Consider the following 15,799-nt stretch of genomic DNA (forward strand, 5'->3'; position numbering starts at 1 on the left):
TTTTTTGAATTTGGATTTGTCTTAAATGTGGCATATTTACATAATGGAATATTACTCAGCAATTAGAAACAATGAATTCACAAAATTTTTAGGCAAATGGTTTGATCTGTAAAATATCATCCTAAGTGAGGTAACCCGGTCACAAAAGAATACACATGGAATGCAATCTCTGATAAGTGGATATTAATTAGCCCAGAAGCCCTGAATACCCAAGGCACAAATCGCATAACAAATGACGACCATGAAGAAGTATGGAGAAGGTCCTGATCCTGGAAAGGATTGATCTAGCATTGGAGGGGAATATGAGGATAGAGAAAAAAAGGAGGGAGGTGTTTGGAGAATGGATGGAGAGAAGAAGGTTTATGGGACATATGGGGAGGGGGGATCCGGGAAAGGGGAAATCATTTGGAATATAAACTAAGAATATAGAAAATAAAAATATTAAAAAAGAAAGAAATGAAGAAGCTAAGATCAACACGTGCATAAACAAAAAGGTGGAAAGGATTTATTTGCTCATGTAGGATTACTATAATGAATATGGCCATCTTAAAAAAAAGCAATGTTCAGAATCAGTGCACTCACAACTAAAACTGAAACACAGATCTTGAAAGAATAATTTTAAAACTTTCACAGATCTTGAAAGAATAATTCTGAACATCATACAGAAAAACAACAAAAAGAAAATAGGATAGCTAATAAGCTCCTGAACCACTGGACTGGGCACAGGGTCCCCATTGGAGGAGTTAGAGAAAGGACTGAAGAAGCTGCAGAGGTTTGCAGACACATAGGAGGAACAACAATATCAACCAACTAGAATCCCCAAAGCTAAACCACCAACCAAAGAGAACACATGGAGGGATGCCACAGTGGCCCTAATGAAATCTGTAAAACAACATTTTACAGACTGAGGGAAGAAATGTCTCCTGGGATTTTGCAGAACACCCATTGCAGAAGCCGAAAATCTCACTGGGCAATTTCCTAAGCTCTCTTCCTTCTTAGTAGCCCGGACTAAGAAAAACCAAGCTAATTAACATGAGTCCATAGTTCTCAAGAAGCAGTTTGCTCTAGACTTCCTCCTTTTCTCTCTTCATGGGCCTGGCCTTTGAAGTTGTCTCACTGACCATCAAACTCCCTTTTAAGGGGACATATGGGAAGGGGGGATCCAGGAAAGGGGAAATCATTTGGAATGTAAACAAAGAATATAGAAAATAAAAATATTAAAAAAAATTGCAATGCTTCCACTTATTAGTGACTGCATACCATGTGCGTTCTTTTGTGACTGGGTTACCTCGCTTAGGATGGCACTTTCTAGTTCCATCCATTTGCCTAAGAATTTTATAAATTCATTGTTTTTAATAGCTGAATAGTACTCCATTGTGTATACATGTCACATTTTCTGTATCCATTCCTCTGTTGAGGGATATCTGGGTTCTTTCCAGCTTCTGGCTATTATAAATAAGGAAGCTATGAACATAGTGTAGCATGTGTCCTTATTATATGTAGGAGCACTTTCTGGGTATATGCCCAGGAGTGGTATACATGGGTCTACAGTTTTAATTTTCTGAGGAATCGCCAAGCTGATTTCCAGAGTGGTTTTGCTAGTTTGCAATCCCACCAACAATGGAGAAGTGTTCCTCTTTCCTCACATCCTCTCCAGCATCTGCTGTTCCCTGAGTTTTTCATCTTAGTCATTCTGACTGGTGTAAGTCATTCTCAGTGTTGTTTTGATTTGCATTTGATTTGCATTTCCCTGATAACTAAGGATGCTGAACATTTCTTTAGTTGCTTTAGAGCCATTTGAGTTTCCTCAGTTGAGAATTCCCTGTTTAGCTCTGTACCCCATTTTTAATAGGATTATTTAATTCTCTGGAGACTAACTACAAAATAAACAACTTACAATTCATCCAGCACAGGAAGCTCAAGAAGAATGAGGACTTAAGTGAGGGTGCTATGGTTCCTCTGAGAAAGGGAACAAAATGCTCACAAGAGCAACAAGGGAGGCAATGTGTGGAGCAGAGTCTGAAGTAAAAGCCACCCAGCGAGTGCCCTACCTGGGGATTCATCCTATAAATAGTCACCAAACCCTGATATTACTATGAGAATCCTGTACCAAAAGGAGCATGCCATGGCTGTCTCCAGAGGGGCCCTGCCAGAGCCTTACAAATTCAAAGGCAGAAACTAGCAGCCAACTATTGCACTGTGCTTGGGATCCCCAACAGAGGATCTGAGGGTGGTCCAGAGGAACTGAAGGGGTATATAGCCCCATAGGAAGAACAATGACTTCGAACACCCAGACACCCCAAGACTCCCTGATACTGAACCATCAACCAAGGGGTTTACATGGTTCCAGCCAAAAATGTGGCAGAGGAATGCCTTTTTGGGCATCAGTGGGAGGAGTGGTCTTTGGTCAGGTAAAGGCTCAATAGAGAAAACAATAAAGGGAAACAGATGGGAGGCAAAGTTTGGGGAGAGATGGGACTGTGTCAGGCAGAGGGGCATATACATGGAGGCAGGGGGTGGGAGGAGGGGTAGGGAATCATTGGGGAGGGGGGCTTTTGGGAGGGGGAAATTGGGAAAGGTTTTACCATTGGCAATGTAATGAAGAAGACACTCAATAAAAAAAATTAAAAAAAAAATAAAGAATTGCAATGCTTTGCCTCATAGTCATTTCCATAATTACAACCTTCCAACCACATGCAGGTTTATATGGCTGTGTGTATGTGGATGAAGCTGGTTTTGGTATGGAAAGCATTGATTAAGTCAGGAAGTTTTTTTTTGTTTTGTTTTGTTTTGTTTTTTTTTTTTACAAGATAGAAGCTAAGTGTTAGATAAGGATTTCTCACAAAAATTAAAGACTCAGGGGGTATAAGAAACTTCAAACTCTTTGAAGGTTTACTGTACACTGTACTGACTCTGTATTCTAATTAGGAAGTTTGATGGCATCTGTAAATTGATCCTCTGTATCTGTTACATGAGAAACATTGTACCTGATCATTTTGCATTTCCTTGTACCAAATGGTTATAATTGTGCCTTCTTTACTAGATACATCTTTTGAAATGGTAATACCAACTGTGTATAAAAATCCTTGCTTTAGAGCTCCTAAATACATTCAGATTCAAACCACTTCTGTGGTTGTTTCTGTCTGTCATCTCGCTGAACCTGTGCCCTCTCCTGAGATTCAAAAGTTCCCCTTCGGATCTGAAAGTTCCTGGCTGGGACAGTCAGTGAGAGAGGGACCCATGGCTCTAGCTACATATGTAGCAGACGACGGCCTTGTCAGGTATTAATGGGAGGAGAGGCCCTTGTTCCTGTGAAGGCTCAATGCCTCAGTGTATTGAGTGTCAGGCATAAGAGATGGGAGTGGATAGGTGGGGTAACACCCTGATAGAAGCAGGGGGAGGGGCATTGGATAGGGGTTTTCCAGAGATGAAAAATAGGAGAGGGGATAACATTTGAAATGTAAACAAAGAAAATATCCAATAAAAGAAATGAAAAAATAAGCTCCTGAACAATGAAAGGACTTCTCGGGGTATCTATTCCTGAGTTCAGCCTGTACTATAGAGCAACAGTTATAAAAACTTCATTATACTGGTAGGTAGAGAAACAGACAGGAGGATCAATGGAATTAAATCAAAGCCCCAGAAATAAACCCACACACCTATGGATACTTGATTTGTGATAAGGTAGTCAAACTCATATATTGGAAAAGGGAGAGCATCTTCAACAAATAGTGCTGGTCTAACTGAATGTCTGTGTGTAGAATACAAATTGATCCACAATTATCACCCTGCATAAAACTCACATCCAAATGGATCAAAGACCTGAACAAAAACCCAGGCTTCTTAACCTAACAGAACAAAATTGGAGAATAGCCTTGAACTCGAGACAGGAAACGGCTTCCTGAATAGAACACCAATGGCTCAGGCACTAAGGTCAATTTGGGGTAGTCTTTGCTTGGCTATTCTCCCAGGCTCTGTTTTATCTTTGCTCCTGAATATCTTGTATGCAGGATACACTTGAGTCCAAGGCTTTGTCTGGATTATCTCTCTCAGGATGGCATTTTCTAGTTCCACTCATTTGTCTGGAAAATTTCATGATGTATTTGTTTTTAATGGTTGAGTAGTATTCCTTTGTGCAGATATACCACATTTTTTCCATATCCATTATTCAGATGACAGACATCTGAGTTGTTTCCAGTTTCTATCTATTACTGATAAAGCTGCTCATGAAACTGAAAATTGTCTCTAAGTCAAAGGACACCATCATCAGGACAAAACAACAGCCTACTTATTATAAAAAAAGTCTTCATTACCCCTAAATCTCACAGAAGGTTAATATCCAAAATATAAAAAGAACTCAAGTATTTAGACACCAACAATCCAAATAACCCAATTAAAAATGGAGTACACAGCTAAACAGAGAATTCTCAACAGAGGAATCTCAAATAGCCAAGGAGCATCTAAAGTAATGTTCAATGTCCTTAGTCATCATGGAAATACAAATCAAAATGACTCTGACACACCTTACACACATCAGAATGGCAAAGATTAAAATCTCAAAGGACAGCACATGCTAAAGAAATTGCCAAGCAAGGGTATCACTCCTCCAGAGCTAATGGGAGTTCAAACTTTTATAATCCCTGTGCAAATCAATTTATAGTATTCTCAGAAGATTGGAAATAGTTCTACCTCATGATTCAGCTAAACCATTCCTGTGGGTATACCCCAAAATGCTATCCCATAAGGGCATTGTTCAATTGTGTTCATAGCAGCTTTATCAGTAATAGAACAAATGAAATCAGTCTTCAGATTACTTAAATTCATGAAGAAAAATGAGAATCATACTAGTGATTAATATTTAATCGGTAATTTTTTCAGATGATGTTGATGTAGCCAATAGTGATGGCTTTCTTGACTGAGGTGGACTCTGGAAATGCACTGAACTAGACTTTTGGCTTGAAACTTCCTTTGAAACTTCACTTTTTTCTACAGGTGTAGACTGAACTTGGGGGGTTTGTTTATTTTCATTTCTGAAAAGAAGTAGCCAACAAAGACAACTTAAAAGGTAAAGGGAAATAATTCGCATTAATAGAATCAGATAGAAAAATGGATTCTTTCTCCTTGCTTTAGGAGGTGGGCCACTGTCTACACTACCTCCATGTCCTCTTATCATACAGTTAGGGGGATCCCAGCGGATGTTGCAGTGGCAGTGATGTTTGTTGTTGCAAATGCCCCTATAATTACAGAATGTAGGTGAACAGTTACTGTCCAATGCAGATATATGTACACAATGCTTATGGATACAGATATGATCTTGCTCACACTCAGTGCCATCTTTTACATCACCTATATCAGTTAGGTTTGTCCCAGTGTGGTAATCAGTACCCCAGCATGATACATTGTTAACAACAGCAAAGTGAACAGTACTGTGATCTTGCAAATGGGGAATTTCTATCACATTATCACATTGAATTCTCCCACAAAGTGAATCATTGCTTTCACATTTTATATATGTAGGTCCCTGAAGACCACAATGGCCAAAACGATCACCTTTAGTGTTTATTTCTCTGTAGCAATGTCCATTTGCAGTCTTTGCATTCTGGCCAAAAATCTCCCTACAATGTTCATTGCGGTCATTACATCGCTTTTCATAACAATAGGCTGAAACTCCACAGGAAATTCCATCTTCCACATAAAAATCATCTGGACACTCAGGGGATGTTCCATTGCACCACTCTGGAAGATCACACACATTATCACTTTTTCTACACAAAGTCCCTGATGGTGAAAACTGACAGTTTTTGCAGCAAAGTCCAAAGGCACAGGAAGCCCCAATACTCAGAGTGCAGTCTGACATGCAGCAGAAGTCATGTGCACAGTTCCTTAAAGATCCACAGTCACACTCCTCTTTGCCTTCGACAACACCATTTCCACAGTGTGTCATGTTAAAGATATCCTTCATGTACATGTTTTCCATCAAACAGCTTCCGTACTTCATAGTGTAAGACCAAAAGGAATTGTAACTGCAATTGCTGAATTTGGGTATTGGAGGGCTGTCCATGTGCATTATACATTTACTGTAACTACACTTACATGTATCTTCATCATGGTTCATGCCCAAATTATGACCTAAGTGATGAGCCACTCCAAGGGCACGAAGGTTCAAAGTTCTGTCTATGAAAGTAACAACTGCACAACTACGATTTGGATCACAAATCCCATTGGTGGAAGCTATGCCACTTAATCCTCTCAAGTGCCTGTGTATGAAAAGATGCGAGGTATCGTGTTTTAATCGATGAAGAAAGTTCAAGGCTTTCCACTGGCAATACAGTCTTAGAGATTTTCTTACATCATCTATCACGATAGGGTTTTTCTTATTCCAAATCTCCAAACCAACTAATAATGTTTTAATACCGATTGCCTCATAAATGGTATCCACTATACTTATCACGGAATATAGATCTAACAGCATTACTGTGTAATTATGTCCATAGTGGTCATATAGTGTCTTATCCACCACTACTACTAATTCAACAATTCTAGTATGTGTCCACCAGCCTTCAAAACTACTTTGCTTGAGGGTGGAATTTCGACTTCTTTGTAACTCTACTTGGCATGTTATGTTATCTTGCATAAGGCTGGAACTTCTTGATTGTGTTTTATTACTGTCCATTTTATAGACCAGATGTTCAAATTTGGTTGAAAACTTCTTGGGCATAATTTCATAAACAATGTTATTTATCTCTAACAGTCCTTGAAAGCCTCCAAAACAGGTACTGAGGGAAACTAATGATTCTGAGTCACCCTCCACATAACCATGGTAGTAGCAGTTATCCTGTACAAAAGGGTATTCTTCAAGCAGAAAGTCCTGCTCAGAGTAGGTGAACACTGGGAGATGCCTGGTTAGAAAAAGATTCTTGATCTTCATATGGATGATGTGTCTCTGGCCTCCAAGTTTAAAGCTGTAGGAGATCCAATTTTGAGGGTTCATTCCTCTAGTTTTCTCAGTTATCTTCATGGGAATCACCACTTCTGTGGAACTGTAATAGTGCCAATGCCCAGCCTGAGTGAGTTCAGGAAAAGACAGGAAAATCCAAAACAGTTGTGTCAGGCACAAGATTCGCATGCATAACAATGCTTCAATCATAATCATTATATAGTGGCTCCCATGCAAACGTTGATTCAAAGAAGAATTAAGAACTGGCACTCATGGCTACTCTGAGTTCTTCTAGGCTGGTCAGCGTGCAGTGTGAATAATTAGGCATATGTCCTCTGGAAGGTCAAATCTTTAGATCTGTATTCCTGTAAAAAAATAAAACCCAACATGGAGGATGAGGGTGGTTATAAAAGCAGGATTGGATGGAAAAGAGAGAGAGAGAAAGAGGGGGGATGGAGGGAGAGAGAGGAAAGAAAAGAAAAGAAAAGAAAAGAAAAGAAAAGAAAAGAAAAGAAAAGAAAAGAAAAGAAAAGAAAAGAAAAGAAAATGAATGAAATGAATGAAAAGACTGAGGTGTGCTCATGGAATGACCAAAGATATTGCCTGAGGGCATGGTTCATTAATCTCAGCACATTGAAGAGAAGAAATGAGAATGGTAAGTTAAAGACAGCTTAAAATAGTTAGAAAGACCCTTTATCAAAAAAGCAAAGGTTGGAAATATAGATCAGTGCTAGAAGACTTGCCTAGCATTTTCAAGATCCTAGTTTCAATTCTTAGCATCACAAACAAAATCAAAGAAAAAAAGTGCAGGAAGGCAGGCAGTAAGGAATGAAGGAAAGAAAGAAGAAAATGATTGGCATTTTTAATTAAATGTTGAGAGTAGGGGACTGAAGATATGATTGTTTGGCATTAAGAGCACTAAGGTTTCCTCCAGAGAACTCTGCTCACTGCTCTTTACAATACTCACACATTATACTATTAACCTAGGCTTTATGAGCTGCTTACACATGTAATACAGCTACATTTTATAGTCATATACAGATGAATAAATAAAATAAATAAACCTTAAAAATAAGAAGCAACAGGAGGCAGAAGGCACAGAAAATGAAAATTGTCTATAAATTATTACATGTGAAACACAAAACAATGAATAAGTTTACCATTATCTAAGTATGCAAATTTTTTTCATATAATTCCAATCTCATTTATCTAACTGGATGGAGTATTGGCTTTTCTTTTTGAAGTTAGATAATCAATTACTTGATAACACAATATGAGAGATATTTTAAAAAACAATTATGTCATTGTAAATGTATTTAATATTACCAATAAAAATATTCCATATAAAAAGCTCTGCTGGAGCTAGAGCTTTTGCTCTAGATCCCAACCCATTCAGACCACACCCCAGCTACAGCTCGACTCCCCACATATTCTGACACATCCATGATTACAGGTAAGACCTCAAACCCCTTTACCAATACCTACTAAAACCAGCACTCCAGGACCCCAAGAAGCAGATAACCCACCCAGCTACAGACTCATGCTCTTTCCAGTTTGGTCCTGTCCTGGGAGCACAGCCTCTACTCTGAATGCCAATATATTCAGCCCAAAACCCAGTTTCAATTTGACACCCACCCCTGCCCAGGGGTTCTGACATATACAGGATCACAGGACTACAGAATAATAGGATCCTAGGCGCACAGGAGAGACAGGCTCCAGTCAGAAACAGCAAAGCCAGTTAACACTAGAGCTAATCAGATGATGAGAGGCAAGTGCAAGAACATAAGCAACAGAAACCAATACTACTTGGCAACATCAGAAACCAGTTATCTTACCACAGAAAAAACTGCACACCCCAACACCTATAAAGCAAGATTCATATATAAATTCTCATCTCATGAAAATGATAGAGGACTTTAAGAAGGACATAAATAACTCCCTTAAAAAAAATACAGGAGAACACAGGTAAACAAGTAGAAGCTCATAAAGAGGAAACAGGTAAGTCCCTTAAAAAATTCAGGAAAACATAGTCAAACAGGTGGAGAAATTGAACAAAACCATCCAGAATATAAAAATGGAAATAAAAACACTTTAAAAAATACAAACGGAGAAAATCCTGGAGATGGAAAACCTGGGAAAGAGATCAGGAGCCAAAGATGCAAGCATCACCAACAGAATTCAAGAGATAGAAGAGAGAATGTCAAATCTAGAAGATACCATAAAAGACACTGACAAAACAGTCAAAGAAAATACAAATTCAAAAGCTCCTAATTCAAAACACTGTGAAGAAATCCACACAAAATGGAAAAAATGAACCTGAGAATAATAGGTATAGATGAATATGAAGACGCCCAACTCAAAGGCCCAGCAAACGCCTTCAACAAAATCATGGAAGAAAACTTCCCTAATCTAAAAAATAAGAGAGAGAGAGAGATGCCCATAAACATACAAGATGCATGCAAAACAACAAATAGATGAGATGATAAAAGCAATTCCTCCCATCAGATAAAACACCAAATGCACAGAACAAAGAAAGAACATTGAAAGCACTAAGGAAAAAAGATCAGTTAAGGTATAAAGGCAGACCTATCAGAATTACATCATACTTCTCAACAGAGATTCTCAAAGTCTTGGGCAGATATCATTCAGACACTAAGAGAACAAAAATGCCAGTCCAGGCCACTATACACAACAAAACTCTCAATTACCATAGACGGAGAAACCAAGATATTCCAAGGCAAAACCAAATTTAAACAATATATTTCCAGTAATCCAGACCAACAAAGGTTAATAGATGAAAAACTCCAAAACAAGGAGGGAAACTACACCAATGAAAAAGCGTGAAATTAAACTTTGCACAACAGATCCAAGAGAAGAAGAAACACACAAACATAATTTCAGCTCTAACAACAAAAATAACAAGAAGCAAAAAATCATTGGTCCCTAATATATGTCAACACCAATGAATTCAATTCCCCAATAAAAAGACATAGGTTAATAGACTAGAAATGTAAACAGGACCCATACAGGAAACACAACTCAGTGACAAAGATAGATACTACATCAAAGGTTAGAAAAAAATTCCAAACAAATGGTCCCAAGAAACAAGATGAAGTAGCCATTCTAATACCCAATAAAATAGATTTTCAACTGAAAGTTATCAAAAAGGATGGGGAAGAACACTACATATTCATAAAAGGAAAAATCCACAAAGACAAACTCTCAATTCTAAACATCTATTACCCAAATGCAAGGACAGCCATATTTGTAAAGGAAACATTGCTGAAGCACAAAGCACACATGGAACCTCACACAATAGAGATGTCAACATCCTACTCTCACCAATGGACAGATCATGGAAACAGAAACTAAATAGAGACCCAGTGAAACTAAAAATTATGAACCAAATGGGTTTAACAGATAGCTACAGTTAATTTCATCCTAAAAAGTTAGAATATACCTTCTTCTCAGCCCCTCATGGTACCTTCTCAAATACTGACCATATAGTCAGACACAAAACAAAACTCAACAGATACATTGAATTAATCCCAGGTATTCTATCAGATCACCATGGATTAAGACTGGTCATCAATAACAGCAAAAACAACAGAAAGCCCACATACAGATGGAAGCTGGACAGTACTCTACTCAATGATAGCTTGGTCAGGGAATAAATAAAGTTATTAAAGACTTTTTAGAATTTAATGAAAATAAAGGCACAACATTTCCAAACTTATGGCACTCAATGAAAGCAGTGCAGTGAAGAAAATTCGTAGACCTGAATTCCTCCAAATAGAAATTGGAGAGTTCATACACTAGCAGCTTAACAGCACACCTAAAAGCTCTAGAAAAAAAAAGAAGCAAATACACCAAAGAGGTGTAGACAACAAGAAATAATCATACTCAGGGCTGAAATAAACCAAGTAGAAACAAAGAGAACTATATAAAGACTCAACAAAACAAGGAACTGGTTCTTTGAGAAAATGAATAAGATAGATAAACCCTTAGCCAAATTAACTACACAGCACAGAGACATTATCCAAATTGACAATATCAGGAAAGAAGAGTTATACATAAAAACAGAAACTAAGAAAATTCAAATAATCAAATCCTACTAACAAACAATATTATATTTGAAAAATAACTTGCCTCATCACCTCCCCTTTCACTATCCAAAAAATCCCTTACTATGCTGTATATAAAGATAAAGCCCTCTAACCTCAAGGTCACACTCACTCCTCCCTACATAGTGAAAAGGTTTACAATCTGAGTCTGACTCATATTAATAAAGATATTCTTTTACATATTTACATTGGGCCCTACAGTTCTTGAGCTCTCCTGGGGTTCCTGAAGAATCACAGACACAACAGCCATCTTACCAAAAGCAATCTACAGATTCAGTGCAATCCCCATCAAAATTCCAACTCAATTCTTCATTGAGTTAGAAAGAGCAATTCTCAAATTCATTTGAGAGAACAAAAAACCAGGATAGGGAAAACTATTCTTAACAATAAAAGAACTTCTGGGGGAATCACCATCCCTGACTTCAATCTGTACTATAGAGCAATAGTGATAAAAACTGTATGGAATTGGTAAAGAGGCAAGCACATATATCAATAGAATAGAATTGAAGACCAGAAAATGAACCCACACATCTATGGACACTTGATCTTTGATAAAGGAGCTAAAACCATCCAGTGGAAAAAAGACAGCATTTTCAAAAAGTGGTGCTGGTTCAGCTGGCAGTCAGTATTGTAGAAGCATGCAATTGATTAATTTTTACATCCTTGTACAAAGTGTAAGTGCAAATAGGTCAAGAACCGCCACATCAAACCAGATGCATTAAATCTAATAGAAGAGAAAGTGTGGAAAAGCCTTGAACACATGGACACAAGGGAAATTTTCCTGAACAGAACACCAACAGCTTATGCCCTGAGATAAATAATTGACAAATGGGACCTATAGATAAACTTAAGTAAGGCAAAGGACACAGTCAACAGGATAAAGTGACAATTCACAGACTGGGAAAGGATCTTTACCAACTCTACATCTGATAGAAGGCTAATATCTAAAATATACAAAGAAATCAAGATATTAGACTCCAGAGAAACAAATAACCTTATTAAAATATGGGTTACAGAGCTAAACAGAGAATTATGAATTGAGGAATCTTCCATGGCTGAAAAGCACTTAAATAAATGTTCAGCATCCTTAGTTATAAGGGAAATGCAGTCAAAATGACACTGAGATTACACCGCACACCAGTCACAATGGCTAAGATCAAATATAGGTGACTGCAGATGCTAGAAAGGATGTGGAGAAAGAGGAACACTCATCCATTGTTGGTGATAATGCAAGTGGGTACAAGCACTCTGTAAATCAGTCTAGTGGTTCTTCAGAAAATTGGAAATAGTCCTACTTCAGGACCCAGGTATACCAAACCTGGGCATATACCCAAATGATGCTTTAACATATAACAAGAACACATGCTCCACTATGTTCATAGCAGCCTTATTTATAATAGCCAGAAGCTGGAAACAACCCAGATGTCCCTGGGTTGGATACAGAAAATGTTGTACATTTACACAATGAATTACTACTCAGCTATCAAAAACAATGACTTCATGAAATGCTTACGCAGTGGATAAAACTAGAAAATATCATCCCAAGTGAGGTAACCAAGAGAAAAAAGAATGCATATGGTATGTACTCACTGAGTGGTGGATATTAGCCCCAAATCTCACAATAAATGCCCATGATACAACCCACAGATCATATGAAGCTTAGGAGGAAGGAAGACCAGGATGTGGATGCTTCAGTCCTGCATAGACAGGGGAACAGGATTTTTGTGGGAGATGGAGGGAGGTGTGACCTGGGAGGAAGGGAGGAGGGAGAGGAAATAAGGGTGGGTAGTATCAGGTACATGAGGTGATAGTAGAGATGTAGAGATGGTCTGTCAGTTGAATAAAAATATATAGCAGGGGTATGAGGAAGTGGGGATACTCACTGGTGGGTCCCAGACACCAAGGAAACGAAAGACTCCCAGGATCCAACAGGAATAATTTTAGCAGTGAAGGGGATATAGAACCTGTAGAGACCACCTCCAGTAGACAGACACAGGCCCAATCATGGGATAGGGCCACACACCCATCTCACATTTTTAAAGAGAAATGTTCCTGCTCAAAGGAAGAACCTGGACAAAAAATTGGAGCAGGGACTGAAGGATGGGGCATCTGAGACTACCCCACCTAGGGATCTATCCTGTCTGGAGAGACCAAACCTGACACTGTGGCAATTGCCAAGAGGCACTTGCTAACAGGAACCTCATATGACTGCTCCTTGGGAGATTCAGCCAGCAACTGACCAATAAAGATGTGGATCCTGGGAGCCAACCATCAGACTGAGCTTGGGGACCCCAGTGGGGGAGATGGTAGAAGAACTGGAGGAGCTGAGAGGCTTACAACCCCACAGGAAAAACAGCATCAGCTGGCCGGAACACCCAGTGCTCCCAGGGACTAGAATACCAACAACGGATTGTACACAGGAAGAGATCCATAGTTCCAGAGACATAGGTAGCAGAGACCAGCTGTATCTAACATCAATGCCAGGGGAGACCCTTGATCCTGTGAAGGTTTGATGAACCAGCATAGGGGGATACTGGAGGCATGGGGCAGGAGACTGTAAGTGGGGGAGCACCCACATAAAGTAAAGGGGAGGGAGGAGATGGAAGTTGTGGGGTGGAAGACTTGTAGAGGGTAACTGGGAAGGAAGTGGAATATCATTTGAAATGTAAATGAATTAAATGATCAATAAAAAATCTTCCATATGGCACAAGATTTAATTTTTCTTTTCTTCTGTAGTTTTTCTTCTCATATTCTCATCAGAAATGAAGAAAGTGAAAATATCATTTATCTTAAACAGAGAGAAAGAAAGAGACAGAGACATAGAGACAGAGAGACAGAGAAACAGAGACAGACAGATACAGAGGTAGAGAGAGAAAAGACAGAGACACAGAGACATAAAAACACACAGAGACAGACAGAGACAGATACACGGAGAGAAGGAGAAAGATAAAGAGGAGGCATAACTGTTAATTTAATTGTCTTTGAAGTCCTCCTCTTCTAAAATGCATAGGCTGTGACTTTAACAAATATTAAAGCTCTGATTACTGTTTGCCCTACTAATCCCTTCTTCAATATGTTTGTCAGTTTCTTTGTTTACTATAAGCAGTTTGTAGAGGCCAGATATTCCCTTGTAACATCACTTACAAACATCATCAGATACTTGAATATACATTCAATCACAACACAGGACACTACATATATTAGAACACAAGATATACTGGAACAAAAATCTTTCAGTAAGATCTTTACCACTTCATAACAAGAATTGTCTTTTTATCAGTTTCCAATCTACCATGGCCAAAATAATTTTAAATGTCCATACATCTATCACCAACTCTATTTGTGATCGCATTTATTTCCTCGGAAAAAAAAGAAGGTTTCCATATATGCCCCTTTTGTCTTTCAGGGAGATCACCAAATTGTTGCAGTTAACAGGTACATTTCTAGATCATGCCTCAGAACTCTACCAGTTTGTAAGCACCACTCAGTTTCAAATGTATTTCCATACTTAGTTATGGAAGAAGACCCATTTCTCAGTACTGAAATCTCATAGACAACATGAACATCTCTGACAAAATGCCATAGGTTAGTAACAAAAACTTTTTGGTTAATCCAATACATGGTAGCTATGTATTGTACAATAAAATGTTCCAGGCTACTTGCTGAAGATTCCTATGCAACATTTTTTTATTTGATATGGTCTTGTGAGAAATGAAAGTTGTAGATGTAGCAGCACTTATAATTGCAATAAAAAGTATATGGATATGCATGTAGCAATAATCAATGAAACATGAAATTAGGAATTTGAAAAAGAATACAGATGAGTGTACATAAAATGTAAAAAAAAAAATATTATTATTTGTGATTGAAGAAACTGGAGATAAAGGCACTACCCTATCCTTTTATATGTATGCCCATATGGCAGACAATAACCAAGTGTCATTACATTTTCATTTAGAAAGGCATTGTTATCTTATAAATAATTTTAAATATGTCATTATTGTTCACATGTGGTAAACAATTTATTGTTCATGTAAAGAAAGGAACTATTCAACTCAGCAAATATTCAAACATTAACAACTACTTTGTTTTACTACTATGATTCCTAATTATTTGCATTACATGAAACAATGATGTCTAAGATGTGCAGAATTAACGTTTCCAGATTTTTTTTGGATAAAAAAATCTTACATTTATTTTTTGCTAAATTCATTGTATTTTATGCAACTTTTTTTATTTGATATGGTCTTGCGAGAAATGAAAGTTGTGAATGTAGCAGCACTTATAAAAGCAATAAAAAGCATATACATATAACAATAATCAATGAAACATGAAATTAAGAATTTGACAAAGAACACAGATGAGTGTATGAGAGGGAATACAAGAAGAAAAGGAAAAGGAAAAATAATATCAGTATCTCAAACAAAAAGAAGAAAAGATAATTTTGCATCTGTTACCATCTATTACTTCCAACTTTACATCAGATCATGGAACTGCAAGTCACTTTTAACTGATGACACAGGAACACACCTATGGGAAAGGGATCCCACTGCTTTGGGCAATAACTTGAAATTTATAAGACATATCAAGTGACTATGAAGTAGTTGTCCTGGTTGATTATTTTAGAAACATTCTTTTAGAACACACAACAAAAATATTATGCTATTCCAAGCTGACTCTCAGAATAAACTATTAAAATTGAGATTTTTTTCTTTTTAGTTCCATTCTTCAAAAGTTC

The 15,799-nt window shown here is 37.8% G+C and overlaps 1 protein-coding gene across 1 annotated transcript; it reads right to left on the reverse strand.

Moving 5' to 3' along the window:
- Positions 1-4,858: 4,858 nt before the first annotated feature.
- Positions 4,859-7,153, reverse strand: Adam29 (ADAM metallopeptidase domain 29). The gene has a single exon (XM_052161971.1). It carries the CDS (start codon positions 7,151-7,153, stop codon positions 4,859-4,861), a length of 2,295 nt encoding a protein of 764 aa, XP_052017931.1.
- Positions 7,154-15,799: the final 8,646 nt, after the last annotated feature.

The sequence above is a fragment of the Apodemus sylvaticus genome, chromosome 18, assembly GCF_947179515.1.
Source record: "Apodemus sylvaticus chromosome 18, mApoSyl1.1, whole genome shotgun sequence".
Taxonomy (NCBI): domain Eukaryota; kingdom Metazoa; phylum Chordata; class Mammalia; order Rodentia; family Muridae; genus Apodemus; species Apodemus sylvaticus.

Excerpts from the sequence above, each read along its gene's own strand:
- Adam29 (XM_052161971.1), bottom strand. The coding sequence starts at position 7,153 with ATGATTATGATTGAAGCATTGTTATGCATGCGAATCTTGTGCCTGACA.